At 49.0% G+C, this 13,817-nt stretch overlaps 1 protein-coding gene across 2 annotated transcripts in view; it reads right to left on the bottom strand.

The window, feature by feature from the left end:
- Window positions 1-13,817, bottom strand: part of LAMC2 (laminin subunit gamma 2) — a 63,927-nt gene that overhangs the window by 7,493 nt on the left and 42,617 nt on the right. For both annotated transcript variants that reach the window (XM_082702880.1, XM_082702881.1), the window contains 13 exons: window positions 13,491-13,680; window positions 12,311-12,423; window positions 11,105-11,323; window positions 10,303-10,485; window positions 8,894-9,139; window positions 6,670-6,815; window positions 5,465-5,621; window positions 4,997-5,202; window positions 3,816-3,895; window positions 2,564-2,710; window positions 1,916-2,060; window positions 1,058-1,207; window positions 202-316 (listed from right to left, as the gene is read on the bottom strand). In XM_082702880.1, coding sequence (XP_082559006.1) covers window positions 202-316; window positions 1,058-1,207; window positions 1,916-2,060; window positions 2,564-2,710; window positions 3,816-3,895; window positions 4,997-5,202; window positions 5,465-5,621; window positions 6,670-6,815; window positions 8,894-9,139; window positions 10,303-10,485; window positions 11,105-11,323; window positions 12,311-12,423; window positions 13,491-13,680 — 2,097 coding nt within the window. The remainder of the gene's footprint in view (window positions 1-201; window positions 317-1,057; window positions 1,208-1,915; window positions 2,061-2,563; window positions 2,711-3,815; window positions 3,896-4,996; window positions 5,203-5,464; window positions 5,622-6,669; window positions 6,816-8,893; window positions 9,140-10,302; window positions 10,486-11,104; window positions 11,324-12,310; window positions 12,424-13,490; window positions 13,681-13,817) is intronic.

Below are 13,817 nucleotides of genomic sequence, written 5' to 3'. Positions count from 1 at the left end.
AACTCAAGCTTCCTGACATCGAGCTAAATGTTAATACAATCAAATGTTAATATAATTTCTTTCTTTAGGAAGATACTTATTAAGTGTCTGTGACTATCCCAATGTAGCTATCATTTCAAGAAATACACAGAGATTCAAAATAAATTAAAGTTGTGGTTATTCCTTTAACATATTAAGCGACCTGAACCATGAAATTCTTACCTCGGAGGTTTTTCAGGATGTTCTCAACTTCATAAAAAGTGGCATTGCCCATACTTAGTGCTTCTTGGGCCCTGCTTTTAGCAAGGTTGGCCCGGGAAAGCAGCTGATCTGATGTCTGTAAACAGGCAGACAGAGTAAGATTAGAGTAAATGTAACACATACTCAGGAAGACCATTCCAGTTGGCAGAATGACTCAGACACATTTCTCTTCGCGACAACAGAGTGCTGTGATTCCCCAGACGGTCTAGGGGTGCTGTCGCAAAGCCCTCCACAATCCCGGACGGAGCAAGCTCTATAACCCAACGGCACAGCCTGTATACAGAACAGTCTCAAACTCAAGTCCACTATCAAGGACAAGTGCAGTTTTGCAAACAATTTTTTTTAAAGATTTTATTTATTTATTTGACAGACAGAGATCACAAGTAGGCAGAGAAGCTGGCAAAGAGAGAGGAGGAAGCAGGCTCCCTGCTGAGCAGAGAGCCCGATGCGGGGCTCAATCCCAGGATCCTGAGATCGCTACCTGAGCCGAAGGCAGAGGCTTTAACCCACTGAGCCACTCAGGCGTCCCTGCAAATAATTTTATACTCTGTATACTTCCTAACGCCAAGCTAGTAGAAGAAGCTGGAGCACAACTGAACTCCAGAGGCCTGAGTTCTATTCCTAGGTTGAGGGCAGATTCAGTGGGCGGGACCAGAACTTATTAGATCAAGCTGTCCGCATCTCAGTTACTCCACAGTGGTACCGAGCCCTTCAGAGAGTTTTCTATGGTTGTGTACTGATGGCCTCTTGCCATATTCATTCATACGGTACGCATCCACTCCCTGTTTGTGGAGTGAGTGAGTTAAAAAAAGGATACCTGTCTCCCATTCTTTCCATTCTGTAAGAGCTGCTGGGTTTCTTCTTCCCAGTTTCCCAGACTGCTTTGCACATGCTTGAACTCATCCATATGCCGAGTCACCAGGCTTGAGAGAGCACCAGTTTTTTGTTCGAACTTCTTCACTTCTAGCTGTAAGTCCAAAGAAATGCAGGAGTCAGACTTGCTGCCCAGCAGTTGCCACACCAGCTTTCTTAGGAGCTGGTGTCACTGTTTGAAAACAGCAATCCCAACATAAAACCTAACAGAAATGAAAGAAAGTGCCTATCGATAGTCAAACGGCAGTTTCCCCAAGCGTCTCTCTCTCTTTTAAAATTTTACATGTTGGCTATACATGCGTGGAAACATTTTTGTGGGAATCACTGTGAGTGCTTTTTGTGTGGTTAGAAAGCTGCATCTTCTTAATCTAGTAAGTTTCTAATAGTTAAAGAAATGAACCTCAGAAACAATGTAAAACTTCTGAGAAGAACGGAAGTCTTCCGAATGGCTGTACATAGAAATGTACTGTAGTTCGGACCTAAATGTAAATACCAAGCTTTAGCTTGAATAATTTCCCACACGTTTCAGTAGTCCCCAAAACTAAGGAGGAGATATAAAATTGTTATCCACTAATAGGTTCAGGATGTGGGCTAAGGCTTTTTCGGAGGCAAAGAATGGAGTTTCAGAACAAGGAAATTGTTAACAAGAAGAATATTCTTCCTAATCTAACATAAAAGGGTCCTGTGGAGGAAAAGCTAAAGGACTGAACCATAGTATGGAACCCTCCCCGCCCCCCCCGCCCAGAGAAGCAGGTATGTGGCCCTTCTTCTGTCCACCCAGTGCATCACTACATGCCCGTACCTGAAAAGACTGATCACTGACTCCTGGCAGCTGAGACACGGCATTGAGAAGGCGAAGACTGTGCTGGTAAGACCTATCTGCTTCAACGTCAGTTTGAGTGGCCTCCCCCGACAGTCGCTGGGCCAGGGACTTGGCCTTCTCCAACCTGCAGGGCAGGCAAAAAGAGAACTTGGAGGAACGACTGTTTTTTAAAAATTATTATTATTATTAAAAGCATTCATCCTGTTGGGTAAAAAGTATGTCGCTGCAGTTATCAGAAGAACCGAAATGAGGTTTTGTGCCAGATATGCGTCCCTCTCCACAAGCTAAACATAAGCCTTAAAGTATATTCAGGTTGGGTCTGAAGGATTCAGATAATCCTTGATCATATATTCTTCCCACATGCTTCCTGTTGTCAGATGGATTTACTCACATCCTCCAGCCAGCACTTCTCCAAGCACTGCAATCTCTCGGTCAAAACCCAAGTTTTACTCAGTCTTTCCTTCTTCCAGACATAAAGACATGTCCCTTCCCCGAGATTAACACTCTCGTTCTCTCGTCCCTTAGGAGTGATTTCTTTAAAGGAAGCACGGTGCCCCTCAGACGTGGCCTGTGCTCTGCAGACAGATGAGGACTAGCTTGGCACATGCGAGAACCCGTCAAACATACTTTCCCATGAGCCCTTGCACCGCGGAGCCGTCCAGGCTGCCTCTGCCTCCTTCCCGCAGGGCGTTGTGGGCCAGCGACAGTGCCTGTTTGAGGTCATCCTGGGTTTCCCTGACCAGCCGCTCCATGTCACTGGCTGACCCAACATGGCTGAAAGGATTCAAAACAAAGAATTTGAGTTTTCTTAGCAAAGGTCTTCCTTTAGGTCTTTGGTCAGAAGGAAGAGAGAGTACGGGGAACTGGATTGCCAAGAAAGGCCAAACAGAATTGACCCAGCCTGGACGGAATTAGAGGAGCTGTCAGGAAGCAGGAGGTGTTCTGGAGATGGAGCTCTTGTCTTAGATCCTAGCTCGTGAACTTTCGGTCTATAGGGTATCCAGGGGGAGCGGGGCGTGGGGCGGGGAGACGGGTGTGAGCAGTCTCAGGGGGACGAAGTATTGCATTTATAAGGTCTTTTGTGCCGGGAGAAACCCCTAGGTCTTATTTCGTCCAGGACCCAGCCTCCCCTTCACTTTTGCTGCAACCCTACATTGGGTCCACCACCAGGGGGAACAGAGCCTGTCCATGAAGGTCACCCAAATGCTTACGAAGTGATAAAAACAAAAAACAACACAGCAACCAAAAACAAACTCAGGAGGCAGTTTATTCCACGAAACACAAATCCGCCTCCTTCACTGACTGAATTCCATGTGGGATTAGCAGAGCCTGTCACCCTGCTGGGAGCCAACCTCTTCTCCATGGTGGGATTTACAGTCAGGCAAGGACTAGGGAGCTGCCAGTTACCACTGGGGCTCTGCAGAGCCGGTTTTGGGGAGGAGGTTCCCTCTCTGCCGTCTTGGCCCCCACAGGCTAGCAAACAACGGGTTGCTACTTGTTCCCAGGCTCCATGTGGGAGCCTGGGAGTCCCTCAAAGCTGCAGAACGTTCTTTTCCAGAGGCTGATTCACTTCACAGAGCCCGAAAAATCCCATCTGACACACAGCAGAGCCATACTGTGAGTCATAGAAAAATCCGAGTTAAAAAACACCCCCACCCCAGACACTTGCCAAGTGACCATGCCCAGTGGCCACTCACATACTCACATAGGCTAAAAGCCAAGAGGTAAAAAAAAAAAAAAAAAAAAAAAAAAGGCTTCAAAGCAAGGAAATGGCTGCAAAGGTCCTGGAGGTAATGATATGCTGCTTAGGTCCTGAATACCCTACGGTCTTGTTCAAGTCTGGCCTTGCAGAGATAGTCTGAAGCAGGGGTCCACTTACCTATCTGCCAGTCTTGTGGCCTCCTGGGCCAGGCTTTTAAAACCATTTGGCCCCACGTAGCGCTCTGGGGGAGGAATGTTCTGCGGAAAGAGGAGACTTGGTTAAAGCTTTGCACTCAGCCCCGGAGTAGGTATCTCAGGTCAGGATCTCAGGGCTGTGAGACTGAGCCTATGGGGGGCTCTCCGGTCTGCGGGGGTCTGCCTGAGATTCTTTCCCTGTCTCCCTCAGCCCTTCCTCTTGCTAGCTCTCTCCCTCTCAAATAAATAAATAAATCTTTAAAAAAAAAGAATAAGGTAAAAATCCAACTTTAAAAAGCTTCTGTAAATAGACATATTCATTTAAAAATACATACACGCTAGTAGTATTTTCATATGTATTTAAAGAATTCATATGTATTCTATTCATATGTATTCTATTCTAACAAAATGGACTAAGTTTGGATGATGTTTATTTCCTAATAACGGGATCCCAGGGAATTTTTATTTATTTTCCAAGTTCTCTACAACAAACATTATTTTTGTAATAAGGGACATTCTTTCAATCCTTCATTTCATCAGCATAATATCTGTCTTCCAGTTTCCTTTATCTGTCTTCTACACACCCACTCACATTACTGTCGCCATCGGCTTCTTTACTGAAAAAGAGACGAGCGCTCACTCAGATCTCGCCCTGCTACCACGCTACAAATGACATCATTAAGAACAATCAGCCTGCAGCAATTTTTTCCCCTTTTCAGAATCCTGTCTTCACTGGATTCCTTCCTCTTCCCACCATCCCTCCCGCTTCATTTGTGCATGTGTTGGTCTGTTCCTTCGCTCATGCAGCAAACACGTGTCACAGCCACATACCATGCTGGGAGCCGAGAACACACACATGAGTAGAACCAAATCCTGCCCGCTCGGAGCTCAGAAGTGAGGAGATACGCAGCAGGAAGGGGGAGGAAAGGGGGCCAACGTGAGGTTATGGTTCGCAAGAAACGTGCTGGGAAGAACAGAAATGCAGTAAAATGGGAAATTGCAGAAAACCCAAGAACACGAAGAACAGGTACGGGAGAGACGGAACAGACGTTTCAAGGAAGAGAAGCCCAGTCTCTACCGGAGAGACCGAGAAAGGTCAGCGACCGCAGGCGGGTCTCCCGATGCGGCCGCGCTCCTCAGTACCCGGAACCCGGGGGCACCTACGGTGTTTCTCAGGGAGGCCTCGCTCTCCTGCAGGCTCCGGTGCGTCTGCGTGAGCAGGCTGCGCGTATCCTGAACTCGGTTCTGATACTGACTGCCCAGGGCCCGGATTCTTTCCACGGCCGTCTTGAGGCCGTTGAGGCGGTTCCGGTAGCTGTTCCCTTCACTCCTTGCCTTGGCCAGCTGGAGACCGAGAGATTTACTAGCCCCTGGTACCAAGAAGGAAAAGGAGGATGAGCCCTTTCAGAGCCAGCGCAGGGGAATCGATAGGTGGGAGGGTTGGACGAGTGACTTCGACTGGCTAATGGCAAAAGGGTGACAGCCCAGTCAGTGAATGCAGGCGGCCACACTCTTATCGCCATCACACGGGTCCCAGGAGAGTCAGAGATGGTCCTTTGATCTCTGCAAGTGCTGGACAAAGACACCCCCTGAACTGATACCCAACAGAAGATTATAAATTCCTTTCATCACCTTCTGTGATCTGGGCTTCTCTCAGAAGGTCCCGCAAGGCCTGCTCAGCCTGTCGCATCCTGCCTTCCAGCTCTGGGCTGGGCACCCCTCCGCCGCCACCCTGAGCCCTGGAGACCAGGGCCTCCAGGCTCTGGAGCTGCTGCAGAAACTGGTCCATCTGAAACCACATAGGAAAGAGGATCAGAACAGAGGGTGATCACAGTCTGATAGCAGGAACTCAGGAGAGAAGAGCTTAAAACCCAGAGATACTTGGCACATGACAATCGTTAAAGGCATGAGAGCCTAGATCCGCCGAGTTTGAATCCTGGCCCCACTACTCATTAGCCATCAGCATGACCTTACGCAAGTCACTTTCATTACCCATGAGATGGGGATAATCATAATATCTCATAGTTATTACTTGGACAAAGTGAGCTAGTATTGGGATAGTACTTGGAACAGTGTCTGGAACGAAGAAAATACGACAGAGGGCAGGCTAAAGAGATAAATGAGAAAAACCAAACAAGTTGAGTTTTTTCTACCTTTGGGGTTCTGTTTGGGCCTTTTCTTTCTCCACCCTCCACCCCAGCAAACTAATAAAGAATAATTAACAACAACATCAGTTTCATTCTTCTCTGGAACGTGAATGAGAAACTTCTGGAAGCTAGTCTTGTTTGAGCAGCCTTGACACCTTCTGGACTCCTCATATCATCTCCGTATTTGTTTTTCTTCATTTGTTTTAGAAATCTCTTGGAAAAAATCCAGCTAGGAAGTGGCATGTTGTAAGTGGAAAGGGTACTGAGCTGAGCAGTCTCCACAAACATTTGTAATTTTTCCGTCACGGGGCCAGGTGGAACCAGAGAATTCTGGGTGGGACTCTTGGTTCCACGTGGCCACGTGATGGAAAAATTGCAAATGTTTGTAGCGGCTTTGCTCAGGGAGTGACATCAAAATACTGTCTCGCAAATTGAGTAAGTCCTCAAGAGAACCAAATGAGACAGTATCTGCAAAAGGGATCTTGAAGATGGTGCATATAAGACCCAAAACCTGTAGCATTATTATGACTGCATGGAAATTTTTTTTAATACGGCAATTTTTAAAGAAAGAAATAGTAACCTCCACCCTCATCCCTGGGAGACTCGGAGGGTCCCAGATTTGTGACGGACACAGCTAGTAGACACCTAACGATTTTACTCATGGGGCTGAGGGTTCGGTAGAAGGCACACCTGAGTCTTCACTTGATTATAGCAAGCGGGACAGCTGGTTAGTGCCGCGTGTTCACAGTTGAGGCCGCCAAATCCGGGCTTGCAAACACAGCTGCCATCATTTCTACACTCCCCAGGCTCGGAACCCGCTGGATTGCAGTTGCAAGCTAGAGACAAAAGACGGACAAACAGAAAGCATTCCTATCAAGCTAGTTCTAGATACTGGAGATGTAGCAAAGATAAAGGGAAGAAGTTCAAATCCCCAATGGCGAACAATCCTTCTTTGCAGTTGTCAGTTCACACTGTGCTAGATACATCTCTTGCCTGTGTCTCCGAGCGCATTTCTAATACAGACAGATCTTAGGAATCATCTAGAAGTTTGTTTGCTGTGGCTGTGGATAAAGGGCTCTTCCAACAGTCCACACTTTCTGGTAGCACTTATTTTTTTTTTTTCCTCCCATTAAATTGTGAGCCTGTTGGATATTCTGTAGGCACTCTATAGCTTTGCTCCAAAGGGAAACAACATGTCCTCTGGGCCTCTTACATGCCGGATGTCATCTCCCATTATTTTACAGATGAGGACTATGAGCTCAGAGAGGTGGAGTAATCTATCCGAGTCACACAGCAAGTCAATGGCAAGCCAGAATGAGACCTTGGAAAAAGGCATTGCTCTTTTCCTCTTGCTCTGCTACCTTTGACGTAGGAAACACAGTAAAAAGAGCAGTGCCTTTATGCATTAATATTGATTGCATACCTGCCATGTGTCACACTGTTCTAGGAGCTGAGGATGTACAGTGGACAGTGACCCTCTGGGCTGCTCTACGGCGCTCATAAAACACTTGGCACACGGTGATATGATCACATGTCTAAGTATACGGTCATTATTGCTTACATACTTGTGTGTCTTCCTTATTAGCATACAGTCTCTCTGGAGGCTGGAACTGACTTACAGCCTCAGTCTGTAGCCCCACGTGGGGTCCCTGGTAGGAGCTTGCCAACAGATAATGAAGTGAAGGAATGTATGGTCTAAAGCCAGTGAGATCTCCATTACCAGCACCTTAGAGCTAGTGTTCTTGACAGTGTACTTCCCAGATACTATTTTATATTTGCAACCACTTTGAGTTACATATTATTCATCCCTATGAAAAAACTGAGGCTCGGGGAGATGAAGCGGCATAACCAGTGCAATATGACGGGTGTGGTAAAAAGCTAGACAGGAACTCAGTACTGCTCCTAGCATGTGGGCTCTTCCTGCCACGGGGCACTTTCTAGCACCTCGGAGCTAACCCACAGGTTGGGATTGGGGCGGGTGGGATTCGTGCTCTAGGGTGGAAGCCTCAGGTTGCACGGAAGTCCTGAGGCATTTCCAGGGCTGGGGATTCTGGGGTGAGTGGGAGATGCTGGCTCCCTGCGGACCTCCTGGGGAACCAGGAGCCCTCCTGTCTGGGTGCCCAGAGGCCCCCTCGGGCTCTGTTATAATAAACAAGCCGTGGAGGTCTGGGCACCAGGGCTGGTCTGGGACCTTTGTGACCGGGGGATGATTTTGTGGGGCAGGCCAGCGCCCTAGAACTGAACGTGAACTTGCCTAGAGCTAAACCTGCCTCCGGGATGTAACGTGGACAGAGGCTTGATAGAAGGGTCGAGCAGGAGGACCGATGTGCACATTCGTGCTTTGATCTGAAGCAGCCGGAGGAACGCGCCCGGAGAGCTGTGGCTCTGAAGCCAAGTCTCGTTAGTTGGACTCGGAACTGGTACCTTCGTCGCCCTCAGTTACACTGACTTCCTGAGAGGGTCTCTTAAACGGCGCCCACCCCTCCAACGCCCCCCGCTTTTGTTCAGACTCAGTCTCGCACCGTTCACGGCTGTCCTCTAACAAGCTCAGCAGCGTCCCTGCCTGCCAGCCCCCGACGGAGGCGGACGGCCGGGCTCCGTTTCATCTCCTCCTGTGCTCAGGATGTCAACTTGACATTCTCCACTCCCCCCCAGCCCCCCAGCTTTAACCCGCCCGACATCCTCCAGCTCTGTCTTCCGGAATCCTGCTGAAGGGGTCTTAAAGCCTTCGACAGGTGAAAGTCCAGACCGTTCGTGGGCCCACTGGTCGGAGAAACCAAAGCAGCTTCCTCTCACCCACAGCTGGCCTCGCTGACCGGTGTGTTCTTCCCTGTGTGCACGCTAGCAAGCTCACATGTATGTGCACGCACACCCGCCCCCCACCTGTCCGACCGGTCTGGAGAAGCACTCCTACCTCGACACTTGTCCTCTGGGTTGGCAGCCAACGGGTCCCCGAAGTAGCCTGCTTTGCACCGGTCACAGTGGACACCCGCTGTGTTGTGGATGCACTTGAGACACCTGCCGGTCAGGCGGTCGCAGTTCCCGGAGGCCCCGGGGTCCACATTGTTGTTGCACTGACAGGGCTGACAAGGCCTCACCGGGCCACGCTCCCCGAAGGGGTCCCCAAAGTAGCCGTCGGCACAGAGCTCACAGCGGGCGCCTGGAAGGAACAAATGCCCAAGCCTGAGTGGTCACCCACGGGCAGCAAGAGCCGGCATGGGGACACGGGTCACCCACTGGTCACCCGGGGCTCCAGAACAACAGCCTCAGGGGCAGGTGCTCAGGGTACGGGCTAGGCTCTTTTCACTGCACGGTGGCCCCAGATGTTAGAACACAGCATCCCTACTAGGAGGCTTCCTATCGGTTAACTAGACAGTCGGGGACAAGTCAGATTTATAGCAGCAGTACCACTGAGGCTAGTGCTAGAGAATTAACTTCTTTCAGACTGACCAGCAGCGAGATGTGACATTGACTCTTTTAATTTTTTATTTTTTTAAAGCAATCTCCACACCCAGTGTGGGGCTCAAACCCACAACCCCAAGCCCCAGAGTCGCATGTCCTACGGACAGCCAGCCAGGCGCCCCAAGAGAGAGGTGTGACATTTAAAATGTCACTACGTTTCCCTTCTATACCTTGGATCATTTTGTAAAACTTAGTTAAACCACATATTTTGGGGCGCCTGGGTAGCTCAGTCAGGAATCGTCTGCCTTCGGCTCAGGTCATGATCCCGGGGTCCTGGGATCCAGTCCCACAGCAGGCTCCCTGCTTGGCAGGAGACTGTTTTCCCTCTCGTCCCTACTCAAGGTCTCTCTCACTATCTCTGCTTATCCCTCAAATAAATAAAATCTTTTTTAAAATAAGATAAAATAAAATAAACCATGTATCTTATCTGAAAACTTTTTTAAAAAAATATTTATTTATTTATTTATTTGACACAGATCACAAGCAGGCAGGGAGGCAGGCAGAGAGAGAGGAGGAAGCAGGCTCCCTGCTGAGCAGAGAGCCAGATGGGGGGGCTCGATCCCAGGACCCTGGGATCATGACCTGAGCCAAAGGCAGAGGCTTTAACCCACTGAGCCACCCAGGCACCCCTTAGCTGAAAACTTTATCTCCTAATTACAAATCTACACCAGCGTTAACCATTTGTACATCCCCTACGAGCCACACCCTGTCTTTCCTCAATGCACCTCTCCAGCGCATCCCCGTCTTTCGAATGAGCCCATCTACAGTGACCCGGAGTCATCAGAATTCCCTAGAGACTGTGTGGACTAGCAGCCATTCCTGAGAATTCATGGCACAGAGGCAGTAGGCCGGGGGCCTTACCGGTGACGCCCTGGGGACAGTTATTGCACACCACCTCCTCTGTCTCGGGCATGACAGAGCAGCTGAACCCATTGTGGCACGGACACGGCTTGCAGCTGCGGGGGTCGTGTGGATCGTTGTAGAAACCAATGGGGCAGTCGGCGCACTCGATGTCAAGGTTTTCATCCCCCGAGTAACAGTCTCCTGGGAGGCAGAGGAAGCAGGGAGGGCAGAGAAGAGAGGAGGGTAGAATGATCCACTTCCTGTAACAGGGGTGATGCGTGGAGGCAGAGCTCCCGTAACCAGAACCTTCCTTCCCAAAGCTTTCCCCAAAGTGTCAGAGCACTGGCATTCACCTTTGCCCTAGTACCAACTCTAAACCTGCCACGACCCTGACCCTCACGTGGCTCTCCCACACTCAGCAGACCTAGCTTCCTTTCCAACCCATCACCTAACACTGCTCCCCTGGTCCCCGTGGCCTGACACCATTTGTCCACATTCATTCAGTCCCTGAGGTTGCCTTTGATCTCTCCAGACAATTCCTGAAACTCGACACCGACACCCGCAGCACTGAACCATGACAGCCGTTTCCTGTAACCCGGTACCTTTCCCACAACCTTGCGGCATTTTCCATAATGAAAAGGATTGAGTGTAATAAAGCACCATGTCCGTCTTCTCTGACTCCAGCCCTACCTCCCTAATCCTTTCCCATCTCCGAAATGAGTTCAGGCGGCGTCTTTCTTACACGGCTCTGTCCCTTCCGTGGACGACGCCCGTCACCTGACCACCCCTAGCCACCTGGGCCAGGTGTCATTTCACGCACCTGTGTCTGGATCGCAGGCTCCTCCCCCCTGGCAGTTACATGGAATACAGGCACCGAAAGGTCCCAGTCTGGCCGAATCTCTTTTGTAGCCGGAAGCACAGTCCTGGCAGAACTGGCCCTTGTAGCCAACGGGACATACGCATTGCTCGACCCAGGGCGCCGGGGCTCCAGAGACGGGGCGGGCTGAGATCAGGGTCACATTGTCGAGGTACCCGGTGCCTGCCACATGGAGATCAGATTAGAAGGAGCAAATGGGGAGGTCGACAGATCTAAACGCAGGCCTCTCTTTGGCTTTTATTTTTCTTAACTCGCTAAGGAAGGCAGGTGGCATTCGCTCACTATGTCCTCACGACGGACGCACAGGCTGTGGTGTCGGGAAAGTCAGGGTTGAAATTCTGGCTGCATTCTCGCTAACTGTGTGAACGGGCAAGTCACATAACTTTCTACCATGGTGTTTCCTCAAGTGTGGAAGAGAAGTAACAGGGGCACGGACCCCCTGTGCTGGTTGCGAAATGAAAATGAGACCATGCATACATGCTAATGTGCCTGGCTCAAAGGAAAGATTCAATAAAATCATTAATAGGCACCTTTTCTACATCCTGCTTGATTTGCTTCGTTAGTGATGTGGAAATTAGGCACGCTAGTGAGCGATGCTTCCTGTTCACGTAAGTGCTAAAAAGCTCATGGAACTCACATGTATAGAATTCCATTGGGATCAGAGTGTCCCCCCTCCCCCATGTGAAGTTCAACAAAAGGAGTTAACAGAATTCAGGTGATGTCTGAATACGGTAACAATGAGTACAGTCCCCAAGGTGCAGCAACTCAAGGACTACAGGGCTGAGTCGTAGACGCCATTTTCTAGCTAAAGGCACAAGCCCATTTGTTGTAGATTATCTTCTTCAAATAATCAGCATCATTTAAATTTGGAGGCTCTTAGCAAGACTCTTAGCTCTTCGTTGGTGTTAGCCCCTTTTTAGAGGAAAAGCAACTTCTAGAAAATAAGAATTTAGAAACTTCTAGGCTTTCTAGAAACTTCTAGAAAATAAGAGAAATAAAAATTTAGACCTAATCGGAGACCCTCCATCAAAACCATCAAGCAGTTTACCTACTTGTTTGGAGACTGTCACTGCCTCGGGAAGCAGACACACACTCAAACCCAAGAGAGGAACTCACTTCTCTCTGTCACTTACTATATCCGTCACTTACTATATTCTCCGTAAGTGGCTCGGATCCGCAGGGCCGTGAGGTTGCGCAGTAACCTCCGGTACTCGAAGTAACTCAGCTGGGGGCTCCAGTTACTGCTTGGACGTTCATTTAATCTGCAGGATTTAAAGCCCAAAGCTTAACAATACAGCTCTTATCAAGTCTTATAATTTGTATACATGATATAAATTGTGCCCAAGAAGGTGGGAAACGCTAAGCCCCTTCGTGGCCCTGCCTGACGGGGTGAAGGACGGGTCACCGCACTGTCATAGCCTGGAGCTTGGAGTCTGCTCACTGTGCGGGGAGCACGAGCCCCATAGGAAGTGACAGAGGGAGTCCCAGTGTGAGAAGCCCAGCCCCAGGGGTCATGGCATCCAGTGCTGGTCCAGGTCCACAGAAACCACCTTCTATTCCATAAGAATGCCTTATTTCCTTCTATTCCAAAACTCACTCCCAGGGACATGGCCGAGTTCAAGGAGTTCTGACCCTCAAGAGAGCTACCATTAATTTTTGGTTTTGTTGTTTACGTGATTTGTTAAACTGAGCACAATTTCACTTACTCTTTTCAAAAGTCCATTTTCACGTTCTACATTGGACATGTCCAATACTTCCGAATTCAGCATTTATAACTTCTCACCGCATCGTATCACCAGCCCTGTGCTAGTCTTTCAAAAGTTGTTTTGTTTTTTTACTGGAGTACTTCCAGAAACAACCTAACTTCCTTTCTCTAGTTCACTGACCTCACTTCTGTCTTCCTCTCTCCCACTCCACACTTCGCTCAGGCTTCACTACTGAGAATTTCCCAAAGTACAAAATGTCCTCAGGCATGATTATTTCTCCTGCTTTGCTAACCTTCCCCTCCGCCCATTTCCATCCTTAGGAAACAGTTCCCACTTGTCATGTTTTCTTGGGAAGCTTCTCTTGATCACTGCAATGTGGGTCACTTGTGCCTCCTCTGTGTGTTCAAAATACCTGTGCCCACCTTGTCTGTCTTGTCATTTACAAGCCACACCATAATATTCTTTATTTTTTCTCCCACTAGCCTGCCCCATTTCTATACACGTTACTGCATCTGGTAGATGAAAGGTGCTCGGAAAAGCTTATGAAAAGAACAAATGATTGAATGCATGAACAAAGGAAGTGGACTTGAGTCACCTGACCCACCTGTAGTCGCTCTTTTTACCTGAACGTGTAAGTCTTGGTGATCCCACAAGGCAGCGTCTTGCCCGGGGGCATCAAGGGAGCTGTGACCCGTAGACCAGCACCTTCCAGGATGACATCATGGGCGGATGGGTGTCTGCCTCCCCTGTCCACACGGTAGTCAAAAGACAGGGTTTGCCCATAGCTCACCTGTTGATTCCCAAGAAATTTGGCTGTGAAAGAGAATTCGAAAAGATTGAGATCAGTGTGAAACTGGACAAGAAAATGAGCCAGCAAGTTTGCATTAATATTGGTGATTTCTGCTGGAGTTCCGTGTCATCAGCCTGGCCCACAACCACTGTTCCAGAAG

This window comes from Mustela nivalis, assembly GCF_964662115.1.
Source record: "Mustela nivalis genome assembly, chromosome: 16".
Classification (NCBI taxonomy): domain Eukaryota; kingdom Metazoa; phylum Chordata; class Mammalia; order Carnivora; family Mustelidae; genus Mustela; species Mustela nivalis.
This window is presented reverse-complemented; position numbering and strand designations above follow the sequence as displayed.